The sequence below is a fragment of the Quercus lobata genome, chromosome 9, assembly GCF_001633185.2.
Source record: "Quercus lobata isolate SW786 chromosome 9, ValleyOak3.0 Primary Assembly, whole genome shotgun sequence".
NCBI lineage: Eukaryota > Viridiplantae > Streptophyta > Magnoliopsida > Fagales > Fagaceae > Quercus > Quercus lobata.
The window spans coordinates 16,099,536-16,115,469 of NC_044912.1; the positions used below are offsets into that span (position 1 = coordinate 16,099,536).

The 15,934-nt window shown below is 35.3% G+C and overlaps 1 protein-coding gene across 2 annotated transcripts; it reads right to left on the bottom strand.

The window, feature by feature from the left end:
• Positions 1-1,531: 1,531 nt before the first annotated feature.
• Positions 1,532-8,485, bottom strand: LOC115960975. Of its 2 annotated transcripts, none has more exons than XM_031080014.1 (7): positions 8,092-8,484; positions 6,748-6,789; positions 5,752-5,880; positions 3,907-4,142; positions 2,842-2,878; positions 2,117-2,174; positions 1,532-2,017 (listed from the first exon to the last, which is right to left on the bottom strand). In XM_031080014.1, the coding sequence occupies exons 1-7, from the start codon at positions 8,233-8,235 to the stop codon at positions 1,941-1,943; spliced, it is 723 nt and encodes a 240-aa protein (XP_030935874.1). In that variant the 5' UTR covers positions 8,236-8,484; the 3' UTR covers positions 1,532-1,940. The 2 variants fall into 2 exon arrangements, with proteins under 2 accessions (XP_030935874.1, XP_030935873.1); XM_031080013.1 differs by having other exon boundaries at positions 1,564-2,017; positions 6,748-6,813; positions 8,092-8,485.
• Positions 8,486-15,934: the final 7,449 nt, after the last annotated feature.

Consider the following 15,934-nt stretch of genomic DNA (forward strand, 5'->3'; position numbering starts at 1 on the left):
GTGATGAATTTATCTATAACTGCTTCACTTTTAGGCCATTCAAGACATATAGAACATGAGCCGCTTATAATGAGTAGTTTTTTTTTCTTTTTTTGAGAAACGCTTGTAATGTGTAGTTGGAATTTGTTTTTACTACGCTTATAATGAGTAGTAAAAACAAATTCCGACTACACATCACTTTTAGGCCATTCAAGACATATAGAACATGAGCCGCTTATAATGAGTAGTTTTTTTTTTTTTTTTTTTTTTTGAGAAACGCTTGTAATGTGTAGTTGGAATTTGTTTTTACTACGCTTATAATGAGTAGTAAAAACAAATTCCAACTACACATTACATTATTTATAAAATATCTTGGCTTATATAATAATTGTATGTAAAATACATTATGTTTCCTTGAAAAAATACTTACAAAATTTGAAACATTTTCAAATAACAAATATAGATAGCTTAATTTAAAAAATCTAATATATTCTATCAACTATACTTTGTTAGAAAATAATCACACCATTCTAAGAAAGGTTTGAGATTGACACCTTTAAGTCTCATCTATTATTTTCATTCTCCACTTAGCAAAAAAACAAATCCATAAGCGACTAGTTCTTTATAAATGGAGCAACAAATACATTTCTCTGTGTGTGTAATTGATATCGGCAAAAACTCACATTATCATCAATTGATGGTGGAGAAAAATAATATAAAACGATAGAATATAAAGCAAAGTTTATTCCAGTTTGGATAAACAAAAACAAAAATGTTATAATATTATGTTTTCTAAATAGGACAAAATTTAGCTATAAAATTAGTTGTAACTTAAGGTTACAACCTTACTTAACATCTTTTTAATAGAGGTGAATTTTGACAACTCTACTATTGGATTACATCTTTTTCTTATAATCTTCATGCTTGCAAAATTTCTAGAAAATTAAATATCAATAGCTATGTCATCAATAAATTGTTTAAATTGCAAGTTTTTGTAATTTAAAATGATACATAAAATATAAGTTTATAGATCATATAGTAAATAATATCTGATTGACACAAAATTTGACATGTGTATTAAGAGAGTAAAAAACATGCAATTTAACGGTTAAATTTTCAAGATATATAACAATTTTTATTTTATTGAATAAGGTTGTACAACTAATTTTATAGCTAAATTTTGTCCTTCCAAATATGCTTGGTAATATTTTATTAGGAAACAATTTTATAAATAATTATCTACCCATGCAAATTAATCTAAAGCATGTAGGATTAACACTCAAAAAAAAAGTCAGTGGATATTCCAATACTTGGGCAACACTAGTATAAATGTACATCAGACAAAGAGGGAGGGAGAGGGTATATAAGAGAGAGAGAGAGAGAGAGAGAGAGAGAGAGAGAGTTTATTGACTAGACATGAACCACTTGTCGAGAATGAAAAGGTAAGAGAAAATTACTGGACCCTCTCCCACCTTAGGTAATTGCCTAAATTCTCACATAGCAGATCAAGCATGGACCAAGACCAAGTGAGCCACAATATTACCACCTCTAATAGCATAAACTCAACTAAAATATAAGCAATTATTACACCTGAATTGAATTATTATTCGATATATACTCAATGTAATTTTTTTTTTTAATAAGTAATGAGCAAGGAACTAGTAATCTCGTGTCAGAATTGAATTATTACGTATTACAAAATCCCATGAAATTTGTTACACCACATATTACAAGGGACACACATGCCGGTAATGCTCTATAAATACATAACCCACCCTTTATGTGTTGCTCAAAAACCATCATTTATGCCTAGATTGCCTAGTAGTAAATCTAACTCTCAAATGATTCCAAGTTAATCATTTTTTCTGCCGAGAGTCAAGAAATGGTTGAATTGTGCAGCCGTATACCGTATACATTCTTCTAAGTTTCAACCATTTCTGATGCAGAGACTGTAAGGAAAATTACATTGTGCTCTTTCTTTCTTGCTTTATGGCCTCATAAGATGTCATCACCTCTTTGAACTTTGCCTCAGCAGCAACTGCAACAAAACGATCAATAATATTAAACCAAAGAAAATCAAACAAGCCAAGGGCATTGAATTACAAGTTCAATTAAGTAATAGACAAATATACTCCACCTTTATTATTCTGGTTCTGGTCTGGGTGAAACTGCTTCGCCTTTGCCCTAAATGCTTTCTGCAAGGATAAGGAGGAATATTTTTACCATTGTAATTTGCAGATATGAAATCAGAACAAAAACTGAGATAGGATCAGAAATGTAGATATGATGTTTCTGGCTTATGATGCTGCTGTGTCCTACAAACCGTATCATAACAGAGTGAACCAGCCAAAACTAAAAGAAAACAAAAACAAATAACTGTGCACATGCTTCAACTCATCTCCATTCCCCAACAGTGACTACAATTATTTGTTTTGAAATTCAACCCTAAGATGCCCATCATTAGACTATACCTAAAGCACCTTCAAATCCAGCAAGAAATTATAAATTAATAAAAGTTCAAATGGTGACTATGAATATTATCATGAGTTAACATACATACATGTCAACAAGATCACGTGAAATAACTATTTGCTGGATGATACCACTCAACCACGTTATAGTTCACAAGGCAGTTATAATATTTTACAGAAAAGTTAATTAAGGTCAAAGTTTCCCTACACTGTTCCCAAAGAAGAAAGAAAGTATAAAACAATAAATATCCATCCAATTAAGACCGCACCAAGTCACAAATATAATGGAAACTTGCAGTTTAAAATTATCTAAAAACCCCTCCGAAAAACGAAGAAAACTGCTAAAGTGTTCTATCAAAGATGCCAAAGAGAATGTGTTGAATTTGAGTACCTTAATCTCAGCTTCAGTATATGGTGTTCTTCTGGACCTGTTCCAAAGAGAGACGAGAAAACAAAAAAAAATTAATTTTTTGTAGATACTGATGTCAGCCAATCGAAAGAATTTATGTCCAACATATTAACTTCCCCTGATATGGATCAAACATTATTCATACATGCATAAAACATGAGCATCAAGAAAAATCATTTCAACTAAAAAGAATAGAAATTCAACTTTGTGCATCATCAACATTAATGTAAACTTTCTGAAATGAAACCATGACTTTAATCTACTCATACAAATTCATATGGCAATCTGCTGCCAAACACACATGCCTTGATTTACTGTAGGTTTCTTTTTATTAAATAATTTTGACCTACAAAAATAAATAAATAAACGATTGTATCTTAGAGACACCTTTTTTTATAAGTAAAAAAACAAGATTCAGAAACTTTTATAAATCCAGACTACATGTGTACTCTGTATAGTATTATGCATCTTGATTTTTATGAATTCAGAAACTTTTATGAATACTCTGTTCAGGGACAAAGACACTACATGTGTACTTATCACAATTTTAAAACAAAATGGAGAGAATTTGAGAATTACTAGACTGTCAATGGATTTTAATATCTTTGATCTCTGACCACTACTAAGAATTAAACAACCAGTAAATGTCTAGATGATCTGATAACAAAAGATACTCCAAGAGGCATATTTGGCAAGGTTGCTTGTCTGTATATGGCATGAAAGGACTACCAAAACAAGCGATAAGATGCAGTTGAAACATCATATTGTGCATAATTTAAAGCCACCTATCCCATAAATCTTCCATATAACCCCTACTTCCAGGTATCACTTATGTATTTTATATATATATATATATATATATATCTCAAGATGAAATGTCCAGAAAAGAGTCTTTCAATGACTGATAAAATTCCAATAATTCTTGTTAGGTAAAGCATCTTAATTTTGATCTGTGCTACTGTGATTAGACTTAAAAACAGCTAAAGGCAGTTGACCTTACTGCCAGTACTCATTGCGATTGAGTTTCTTGAACACACTTATCCTCACCTGTCAAGACCCAAAACTGAGTAATGATGGGATAATGAATAACTGGCGTTTGCTCTGGGAGTTTCCCTGTAATTGGCTTTCTGATCCCTGAAGGATGTATCAGCCTTCCAATACCAATCATCTCTCTGGAAATGTTGATGATATGCATTCGAACCATTTTCCTTCCAGCTCTCATAGCCCCTTTTGTATTTGTTCCTCTCTCTGTTGAACACACTTTGCATCCGCCTTATTCGTTCCTACAAAAAACATAAGAATCATATACAATAATAAGATTCAAATAAAAAGATACAATTAAAACAAGCATATGTCTACAAGAGCACCAAGATAGGAGCTAATAGTTTTGACACATCTGATGCTGAAATGTAGTGCATACAAAAATGCTGCAAACAATGTCATTGTAACCAAAATCCTAACTTGAAATGATATAAACAAAATGTGGTCAACCATTAAGAGAATAAGCATTACAATACTGCCAATTCTAAGTGACAGAAACTGGTAAGTAAAACAGCATATACATACTGGTGTCAGAGTTCTACAGCACTGCTTTATTTGGACTTCATGAGGTTCTTTCTCCAACAAGAAAAATTAGGGGTATTTAACAATTCCATTGCTTGGATGGACCCACCAAGGAACAAAAATCATGAGTTTTCACATTAATTATGCCTATTCTTGTAAGAGAAATAAAGGCCATGTTAACTGACCATCCATTTTAAAGCAAAATCATTATACATTCCCTAATACTCGAAATACACAATATACAATCACTCTTTTAGTTTGTTTGAAACTAATACTTTTGTTTTTGATAAGTTGAAACTAATACTTTTTTGATATGTTTGAAATTGATACTGGCAACCAAGATATGACTTCAATATTGGCACTAAAGAAGTCAAACTTTGATCCATCATTGTGGCCCAATACTCCACTACAACCTCTTGAACAAGGTATCTAAGAAATTAAGTCGACTCCAATACATAAATTGATGAATGAAGAGGATATGTTTTTAATTGCCATGTTGGTCTTCAAAGATAAGTAATTTCACCTTTCCTAGACGAGCTTTTTACGTGAACTTATTGGTTAACAATCATAACTGCTACCAATCCAAATTCTTATGTACTCTCGGTTACTGGCTGGCTAAATCAGAACATTTTCAATTAGAAGTTAAAAGAACCCCAGACTCTTTAGTACACAATATATTCTTTACATGTCTCTATAAGAACCATTCACAAGAGGTTTAATGGGAAAACAAAATTACAGATCTCTGCATAGTGCTGTCTGATGTGATTTGCTTGATCCTATGGAATGAGTAGAGTTTGAGTTCTCCATGAGCATTTTTATCACCAGAAAATTCAAGGCTATGGGAAGAAGATAAAAGGAAACACAAAAATATGACCACCAACATAGATAGACCTTAAAAACTAAGAAAAGTACCATGCTTTCAAATCACATCATGGATGTAACAGGATTACATAAAAAATGAACAGAAAAGGAGTGATTCAAAAGATAAAGGATAAAGCATAGTGTCACAACTCAGTAAAACAGTCAAATTCATATCATTTTGATAAGTAACTCTTACTCCTTCCAACTTCCCAGTATATGATTTTTCCCCAGTAAAATTGTGAACAACAAACAACAAAATATTAGTTTTCAAAATTTCTCTCTCTGTCTCTCCCTCTCTCTCTATATATTTTGACAATCAGAAGTTTGAGAAGTTGCCAATCTTATAAATAGAAACAATATCACATATATTAAACTAGTTAACATCTACATAGATTTATAATCACACTTTGCTTATAAAGAGGAATTTTCCAACAAAATGAAGTCACAAAAATGGTTGACAGAACTCACAACTCTTTCCATCTCTTCTTCATACTCCTCTTGCATGCGGCGATTATACCTTTTCCATGCATCCTCCTGAAAGCTTGATCGGAAGGAACCTCCACTTGATCCTTTCCATGATGATTGTGACCTGGTCAACTTTTGTGGTGCATTTACACAAGATCAGCTTCACTAGTAAGTAATATTTTTGTTGTAAGCAAGAACAAATTAAGGATACTCATTCAAAATATAATCCCTCATTTTTAGGCATACAAACAAAGGTAATCTGATCCCCTAGAACTTGCAAGCGTCACTCTTGTAAATAGATTTATCAAAATGATCCTTGTAGAAGTTGCATGAATGATAACAATATATTATAAGAAAAAACCACGTATGTAGCTATCAGAAAAAACCACGTATGTAGCTATCAAAAAAAAAAAAAAACCATGTATGTACAGCAGATAAAGTGGATACTAGACCCCTAGCTAGCATAGATAGACAGATTAACCATAAAACAAAGAGGTAACTGTTAAAAGTGTTTTTATCATCCAATTAACCAATATAAATATGATATGCTTCAGGAAAAAGTATATCTAACTGACAAAAAATTAAGGCCATTTGTCAAACTGACCCCAGAATACTTATTTGATAATATCGGTTGACTGATCTTGAATGCTGGTATAGACACATTAACTAAGAGGATGGGCTATATCATTACCACTAAATCAACATTGAGTTAATAAATTGGAGTTCCAATAGAACCAATGGGTGCAACTGTACCAATATAGATCCATAAATTTCCCTTTGTTTTACACAAGCCATGGCCTCATATAAGTGGCGGGCAAAACAAGCAAGCAGGATCCTAAATGGTTGAATTACGTAACATTAACCGCTGACAAGGGAGAGTTCTTTAAAATGTTTTTTATTGGAGCAAGCAGATTGACCAAACTGTCAGAATTGTAGACTATGAAACATAAGCAAAGGCCTAGCATATATAGAAATTGTGAAACATATAATGTGGACTACCTGAACATAGAACCAATCAACAGTCCTCCGCAGTTGACCAACCTGCCAAAGCATAAAAGGCAGTATCTAACAAAATGTAAGAACACAAGAATACCAAGATGGAAAATACAAATTTTTTAAATTAGTAAAAATTGTATAGCCAAAATGAGACATTTTGGCGTACACAAAGTGTACAAGAACGTCACATAAAGAATTATGAAATGAAATTCATACAATCAGGGTTTTTTTTTTTTTTTTTTTTTTTAAGTAGAAAAGCAAACAGTTAAGAAATATAAAAAAAATAAAATAAATAAAAATCCAATCATACAGCAATCTAAAAAGAACATTAAAGTGACAAAACCATATGCTGCACCCCCTCAAAATCCCGACCATTGTTATCCTTCCAAATAGTCCACATTGGGCACAGCAGACCTCAGTCAGTACATTTTAGAACACTCCATAAAATACTTAGCACGATAACCACTTTCTTTCTATTGTATAATCAAATATATGGGGAAGCAATAACACTTTGTTACTGGCAAATAAGATGACATTTAGCAAGGAAATACAATGATCTTAAACCCAAAAAGAATCACAACCAATATAAAACCAGAAAAAAAGAATGAGGTACCAATCCTAACAATCCTTAAATGTGAAACATCTGCCCCTTGTTTAAAATGTATACCAATTACAACTTATAGCAGAAGAAAAATATATATGTGGCAAAAAAAAAGGCAATATCTACTACAATTACCTAGTTTGCAATTTCGAAAATACAAGTAAGCATCACCTAAACTGACAACCCAATTACACTGATTTCCCTTGAATCTTGTCTGCAACCTTGAATGTAGTGTGTTATATATATATATATATATATAGTCCAATTGGTTAGGCGATTTGGGAGCCAAAAAGCGCATTTTTAAAACCTAAAATTTTGTTTCACATCAGGAAGCACGGACACAGATACAAGTACTGGTACAACACAGTGACACGAGCCATTTTTGAAAAATTATAACATAAAATGGTCGGTACAACACCAGTATGACACCGATACGACATGGTTACTCCCCTCTAAATGAAGTGTCTTTTACAACAGCAACTCCTCACAAATGCTTGTTTTAAAAGCAATTGTAAATTACAATTTAACAAGTTCTAGTACACTAGTGGCATGTTTGGACACCGAATATTAACTTTAGGAGCTGAAAAACAAAAAAAAAAATCTTAAGGTTTTGTATGATCCATGTAATAATATTTCATTAGCAATTAATTTAACAATTACGCACAGAAATGTTCTTAATTAGCTAAATAATGAATTAGGTTAAATACAAAAAAGAAAAGGAATTGAAATTTATAACAAAGACTCACAGCGAAAGTGGTGGCAGTGGCGCCAATTACACCGAAGAGGAAAATTCCCCAAATCTTCATGTTCTCTTCTTTATCTTCATACGGTTTGTTTGGAGACGACCACGCCTTATCCTTATCCCGCTTATTTCCATCTTCTCCACTCATTTCCTCGAAATTCAGAAAAACAAACTCGGCGATTTCCTCTCAGCTGGTAATTGAATTTGAAATCCCAAACACATGGTTTAGGGTTTATTCTTTTTTGAGTTGGATAGGATTTTTCTTTTTCTTTTTTCCACCGCCTTTGAAATTGTTTTCCTGGGAGTTAGTTGAGTTCTATGATGAAGGTTTTTTGGGAAGAGAAAAAACAGCGGGGTAAGGTTGGAACTGAATTGCCGCAGGAGTCTGCGGGCCGTTTGATACGTGTATTTAAATCACATTCTTTAGTTTTTATTTTTAGGAAATGACAAACTTAGGCACAGTCACAGTCCTTTGTGTTCCCTCTTAACATTTAGTATTTGGTGAGAAAAAATTTATATAACGGATTCTTATAAAGGGAATTTTTTTTTTTTTTTTTTGAGAAATAATCTTGCAGCTCGAACCCTTTTCTTTTTAGACTCCCAAACACTTTATATATGGAGAGGTGTCAATTCAACTATAAGGTCTTTGGCCTTAAAAAGAGAACTTAAAGAACAGCACAATAAGGTGTATGTATATATATATTAATTATGTTTTTTTTTTAGAGTTTCAATCTATGGGCCTATGGCGTCCGTTCTTGATGATAGTTTTTTATCATCAGACCAAGACATCAATTAGTTTTTGGTGTACGTAGGCGGGGATTGAACCCTTAATCTTTTATTCAACCATCAAAGACTTTATCAATTGATCTAACTTGAATTCACTATATATATTATGTTAAAGAGTATAATCTGTCATCTTTTTTAAAACTACGTTATGCATTTTAAAAATTCGACAAAAAAAATAAAATAGGGAATAAACTGTATAGTGTATAGTACGAGTATAATATGTTTATATTTTAAAATTTCGGCTAAAAAATACAAAATCATTTGAGGGTTGTAAATATAATAGGGCAAGACTTAGATAAATACTGTGGGGCCTGAAAATTAGAATCCCGGCCCACTTCACATCAAGGGCCCAAAGCCCAGGCCGAGGAGCCCTATTGTAAGGGACACACAATAAAAGCTCCTTGAAGGCCCAGGGATGTGGCCGAGGACGGTTTTATGCCCGACCTCTCACAAAACGCCCGAAGAAAATGACAGATTCATCACAAGAGCAGCACCAGAGAAAAGGCTGCCAGCACCTTAACGTGGAGCCCATCGCCTGACAAACCCATACCCATACCATGTTGTCCAGCTTTTCCCAACCACTCTGATGTGAGAATTGACAAGACGAGTAACCACCTCGAACAAGGAGAAACAGACACGTAGGTGAAGAATAGGAAGGAAATACTAGTATAAAAGGGAAGCTCGTTGCATTGACAAAGGGGGGATCTGCCCAGGAACCAGAGAAAAGGGGGAGAACGAACTCATAAGAAAGAAGGACGGCGAGGACAAGACGCTCCTCGGACTAATTCCGAGGAGAAAGATTTTCTCACCACATCCGTGTAAGGCTTAGCCATACAGGCCAAACCCACCTTCGCAGGGGCTTCCATGAAAATCCCGACTAAACCGTTGCCCAACGACCAAGGTCCAGCCTTTTCAAACCCACTCTCTACAAATCATATTGTGTGGGACCTTTACACACGAGCCCAACGCCATCCTTGGGTCGTAAAAATCGTGTCCTTACAATTGGCGCCGTCTGTGGGAAGGCTTGCACGTTGGCGCAGGTGGCGGTGAAGTTAACTCTCTAGCAAGCAGAGATTCGCGGGGTTTCCTCCATCTCTGGCGACCTGCAGCTGTTGCTCCGACATAAACTTCTGCTAGGGGCTACGCCTTGCAGTGCCAATGGCGCGGGCAGCTCTAGGGGCTTTGGGCCTCAAACCAGCTCTCCCCGCCCTGGTCCAGTGGCTTACGTTTGAAGTACAAAAAATAAAAATTATTACAAGTTTTGGACAGAACCAAGGCCTTGCATGGTCCTCGGACTCAAGCCTATGGGGAAACCAAGTACAAAAAAGAAAAATTATTACAAGTTTTGGACAGAACCAAGACCTTGCATGGTCCTCGGACTCAAGCCTATAGGGAAACCAAGTACAAAAAAGAAAAATTATTACAAGTTTTGGACAGAACCAAAGCCTTGTATGGTCCTCGGACTCAAGCCTATGGGGAAACCAAGTACATAAAAGAAATCTTACAAGTTTTGGACAGAACCAAGGCCTTGCATGGTCCTCGGACTCAAGCCTATGGGGAAACCAAGTACAAAGAAGAAATCTTACAAGTTTTGGACAGAACCAAGACCTTGCATGGTCCTCGGACTCAAGCTTGGGGGAAACCAAGTACATAAAAGAAATCTTACAAGTTTTGGACAGAATCAAGGCCTTGCATGGTCCTCGGACTCAAGCCTATGGAGAAACCAAGTACATAAAAGAAATCTTACAAGTTTTGGATAGAACCAAAACCTTGCATGGTCCTCGGACTCAAGCCTATGGGGAAACCAAGTACAAAAAAGAAATCTTACAAGTTTTGGACAGAACCAAGGCCTTGCATGGTCCTCGGACTCAAGCCTATGGGGAAACCAAGTACAAAAATGAAAAATTATTACAAGTTTTGGACAGAACCAAGGCCTTGCATGGTCCTCGGACTCAAGCTTATGGGGAAACCAAGTACATAAAAGAAATCTTACAAGTTTTGGACAAAACCAAGGCCTTGCATGGTCCTCGGACTCAAGCCTATGGGGAAACCAAGTACATAAAAGAAATCTTACAAGTCTTGGACAGAACCAAGGCCTTGCATGGTCCTCGGACCCAAGCCCATGGGGAAACCAAGTACTTAGAAAAATTACGTTACATGAACCTTAGAATATATCCGAGGAGAACTACCCATTGACAGTAGGGTTAATCCCTGTACTGAATGGATTCCCCAATCTACCCTCGGATCCCCAATACCAAAGGGATTGATGCAACCTAGAGCAATATGCTACCAAAAACACGATTGAGGTCTCTCATTGCTCGGCTACCCTCTCAGATGAATTATTTAGAAGTTTATCGTTCTCGGACATTTGTCTAGCATGCATCGCACAACGCTCGGCCATTATCCCGGTTAGTTCCAAGAGTCTAATTTATTGAGGATTACCATTGTTATACTTGATGATGTCAGTAAGTTTAAACCAGTAGGAATTTGTTTTAAGGCATTTTTTTGCTCCAAGTATCATTAAAGGCAAACGTATATTTAATATTCATTCACAAAGTAATTGCTGCCGAGAGGAAAAATATTTAGAAAGAAATAAACTCATCTTTTATTAAAGCAAAGAAATAGTACAGTGTACAATGAAAAGCTGAAATAAGCTTATACTAAAGCTAACTACGTAAATAAAAATAAAAAATACAAGAGAATGAAGATGAAGCCGAAGAAGAAGCACAGAGGAGAGGTTGGCTGCTGTTCCAAGATGTTGAGTAAGGGGACCATTCCTCAATACTTTTACATGCCCATAGCTCAGGCAATAAAAGAACCGACGTGGGGCCTGCACCGTTGAAGAAAAGGTGCAGAGAGCACCTGGCTTCGGGCTAGCGCCGCTGAAGAAAAGGTGCAGGGAGCCGGAAGTTGAAGAGCCTCCACGAAAATTTGCCTGCAACAAGGCAGACGGCGCTGATAGCGGAAATTCTTTCTTCTGAAATACCAAAAATTTGGCATGACCAAAACCTGCTTCGGATTTTGGCTAAAAGAGGGAGAAATACCATCTTCCCCTTGTCAAAACAAGAGACTGGCTTGAATCTGTGCCATCCTTGTCCGTACCTCATCACCTTGAGTATCATGAGGAATCGGTGACTCAGAAGCGTGCGTAGACTTTTCGTCCCCATCCACGCCTTAAACAACTTACTTGGAGGAAGAATGAAACTAGAAGTGGAGATCGTGAATATGGCAGATGGAGTGACCCCCTACCCTATTTATACACAGAGCAAACCGATGGCACTTAATTCATGCGAATTCCCAAGGAACGCTACGGACAAGGCAGACTTGGCTCAATTTCCAATCTCATCCTCAGCCGTAGGATCCGAAGATCCTCGTGAAGGCGCGCCTCGAGTACCGAAATATCAAAGGGCTCTGCGTGAATGGAAAATAAAAGAGCGCCCCTTGTTTTGACACGACCCCCAGGTAAATGGAGAAGCGTAAATAATAATAGAATCAGGATGTGAGCAAGTCACGAGGTGGGCTCAGCATCACCAAAACCCTCCTTCCCAACTAAAAGTCGAGAAGCAGGATTTTGAGGGGCTATTGTGGGGCCTGAAAATTAGAATCCCGGCCCACTTCACATCAAGGGCCCAAAGCCCAGGCCGAGGAGCCCTATTGTAAGGGACACACAATAAAAGCTCCTTGAAGGCCCAGGGATGTGGCCGAGGACGGTTTTATGCCTGACATCTCACAAAACGCCTGAAGAAAAGGACAGATTCAGCACAGGAGCAGCACCAGGGAAAAGGCTGCCAGCACCTTAATGTGGAGTCCATCGCCTGACAAACCCATACTCATACCATGCTGTCCAGCTTTTCCCAACCACTCTGATGTGAGGATTGACAAGACGAGTAACCACCTCGAACAAGGAGAAACGGACATGTAGGTGAAGAATGGGAAGGAAATACTAGTATAAAAGGGAAGCTCGTTGCATTGACAAAGGGGGGATCTGCCCAGGAACCAGAGAAAAGGGGGAGAACGAACTTATAAGAAAGAAGGACGGCGAGGACAAGACGCTCCTCGGATTAATTCCGAAGAGAAAGATCTTCTCACCACATCCGTATAAGGCTTAGCCATACAGGCCAAACCCACCTTTGCAGGGGCTTCCATGAAAATCCCGACTAAACCGTTGCCCAACGACCAAGGTCCAGCCTTTTCAAACCCACTCTCTACAAATCATATTGTGTGGGCCCTTTACACACGAGCCCAACGCCATCCTTGGGTCGTAAAAATCGTGTCCTTACAAATACGAAAACATTTGAGGGTTGCAAATATAATAGGACAAGACTTAGATAAATATTTAGGTGTTATTCCTTAAGTTTATTTCTTAAGATTATGTCATGTGACTTTTTTCTCAAGGGATGGAAGTATATTTTTTTAATTAAATAGTCACATGACAGAATCTTAAGAGGGGAACCTAAAAAACAGCACCTAAGATATTATACATAAGTTTTGTCCAATATAATAATGGTTCTTCAATGAACACACAATTTACTACGACTTAATAATATGTATGACTGTGATTAGTGAATTATAACTTTCACATGGATTTATTGCTTTTTCTCCATCATTCACACTCACATATTAGGGTTGTGGTGAATTCAAGTTAGCTTGACTAGTAAAATCTCTGGTGGTTGAATAAAAGATCTGGGGTTCAATTTCCATCTACACAAAAAAAATTGATTGGTGTCTTGGTCTAATGATAAAGAGAGTAATCATAAAAAGAAATGTCATAGGTTGAAACTCTATAATTTTATTTTATTTTTTTAAAAAAACATATCAAGGTTGTGACAAAAGTTATGATATAAAAGATGATGCGTTTATGTAAAAGTGATAAACAGTCACTTATTTACAGTGAACTGCATCATAACTATGACAAAAGTTGTGGCACAAAAGAGTTGGTATAAGAAAGATTTGGGTATAATTGTTGTATTCATAGATTTTATCTTGTAACAATAGATAAATGAGATTAAAAAAAAAAACAAGAAGTGAAAGAGAGGAGAGGAAAATATATCACATTGAATGAAAGACAAATGGTTTGATCATTGATGTTAGGAACCGTGAGGCAAGACAACAACTATATAGATTATAGAGTGAATAATGTGTGTTGATTTCGATCTTTTAGACTTCTTAAATCTTTTATTGCTGTATGTAACAGCAACATGATTCGATTAAAAAAATTTCAATCCTTTAAATGACGTTTACAAATAGGCAAATATAACATCTCTCGTAGATAACGCAAATTGAACTTTTAGTTCCAAAAATATCGTGTATGTTTCCATACGATTGATGAATTGATGATAGGGAAAATGAAAAACGCGAGTTTCTATAAATCTTACATATAAACGTGTATTGTGCAAGTATGTTATGCGTAATTGTACCCTTAAATATAAATAGATTAACCTAGTTATCTAGCCAAGTGATTAACTTAGGTAAATTATGCAGATCTAAATTAACACAGATAAATCATATCATTGAAACAGTGCGGAAAATAAATAACATAAAGATATAATAACCCAGGAAAACCAAATCGGTAAAAAACCTGGGGAGGATTTAACCTAGCTATCCTCAAGGTAAAACAGATCCACTATGAAAGAATTGAAGTTTGCACAATAACAACTTAGACCACTAACATCTTATTACTATCTCAAGTAGAAAACTTACTACCACGACCACATGATGGATTCAAGTCCACGAACTACTTCTTTCTTGGATTCACAGCAACCACAAGTACTCCCACTTGTGTTTCTCTTTAAACTCTTTGTGCAGCAACTGAAATGATCACCAAGTTCTTGACATCAATCTTAAGATCGGAAACCTTAAGTATGTATGAAGGCAAACACCTCTAGATCTTACAAGAAATTCATACACAACATAAAACAACCACTTAAAAACGGGGCTAGGGTTTTTCTTTTTATACTTAAGGCAAAACATAAAATTCTACACGTTAAACGGGCTTGAGTTGAGTTGGAAAATTCTACAGAAAAACAATTTGCATAAGTTTCGATCGATTGAGTCTAATTCTCGATTGATCGAGTTAGGAAGATTTACACAATAAATCTTGCAGTACACTCGATTCCAACTTTACACATAAACATGCTTTGAGCAAATCTAAAACAATACTAACATTTTGATCATAGTTTGCCAACATTACAAAATGAAGTTCTAATACATTTAAACCTAAAGTCTTAGAACCCAACAGTAATAACTAACTACGATTGCACATAAGCATTTTACTTGATATTTACTCAATTATTGATTACTGTTATCTTATTTCACATGCGATGCAAGATGACAATATAACATGCCTCATTGGTCGATGTGACACGTATTTTTTTGTAATTAATAATACATTTTATTAGGATAAATAGTAGAGGACGCATCACAAAGTCCATAGGCGGAGCTATGGCCTCCCTTGGCTTTTGAAAATTTCCATTAATCTTCTTCTAAATTTGGTAATAAATCTAAAAATTATATAAAAATGTATTCACCGATCCCTTTGAGAAAATTTCTTGACTCTGCCACTAACCAAGTCCTTCATGAGAGAGCAAAGCAGAGTATGGAAGTGATGAGATGAGGATGTTTCCCACTTGATTTCAACAAAAAGGCCTAGTTAATAATAGATGGAAAAGGTTTCTCTCAAAACTAGTTTGAATAGAAACCTTTCAAACTCCTCTCATATCTTTATATTGGATGTGAATTTAAAAAATTGTATGTTCTTATTATACCTTATGTTTTTGTAATTTTTTTTTTTTTAAAAAAGATGAAAGGTCAATAGCTATGTTATCATCAAAATATTTAAATTTTAAGTTTTTTTTAATCTAAAATTATGCATAAAAAATAATTTTATTGGATCGAATAGTAAATAGTATTCAATTTGAAAAAAAATTGGCATGTATGATAGGAACATAAAGAATATATAATTATTCCAACGGTTATATTTTCAAAATTTAGATATAATAAAAAGATATAGCAGGAGTTTGAAGTTTTTGAAAAAAAAACATTTCCTAATAAGCAAGTGAGTT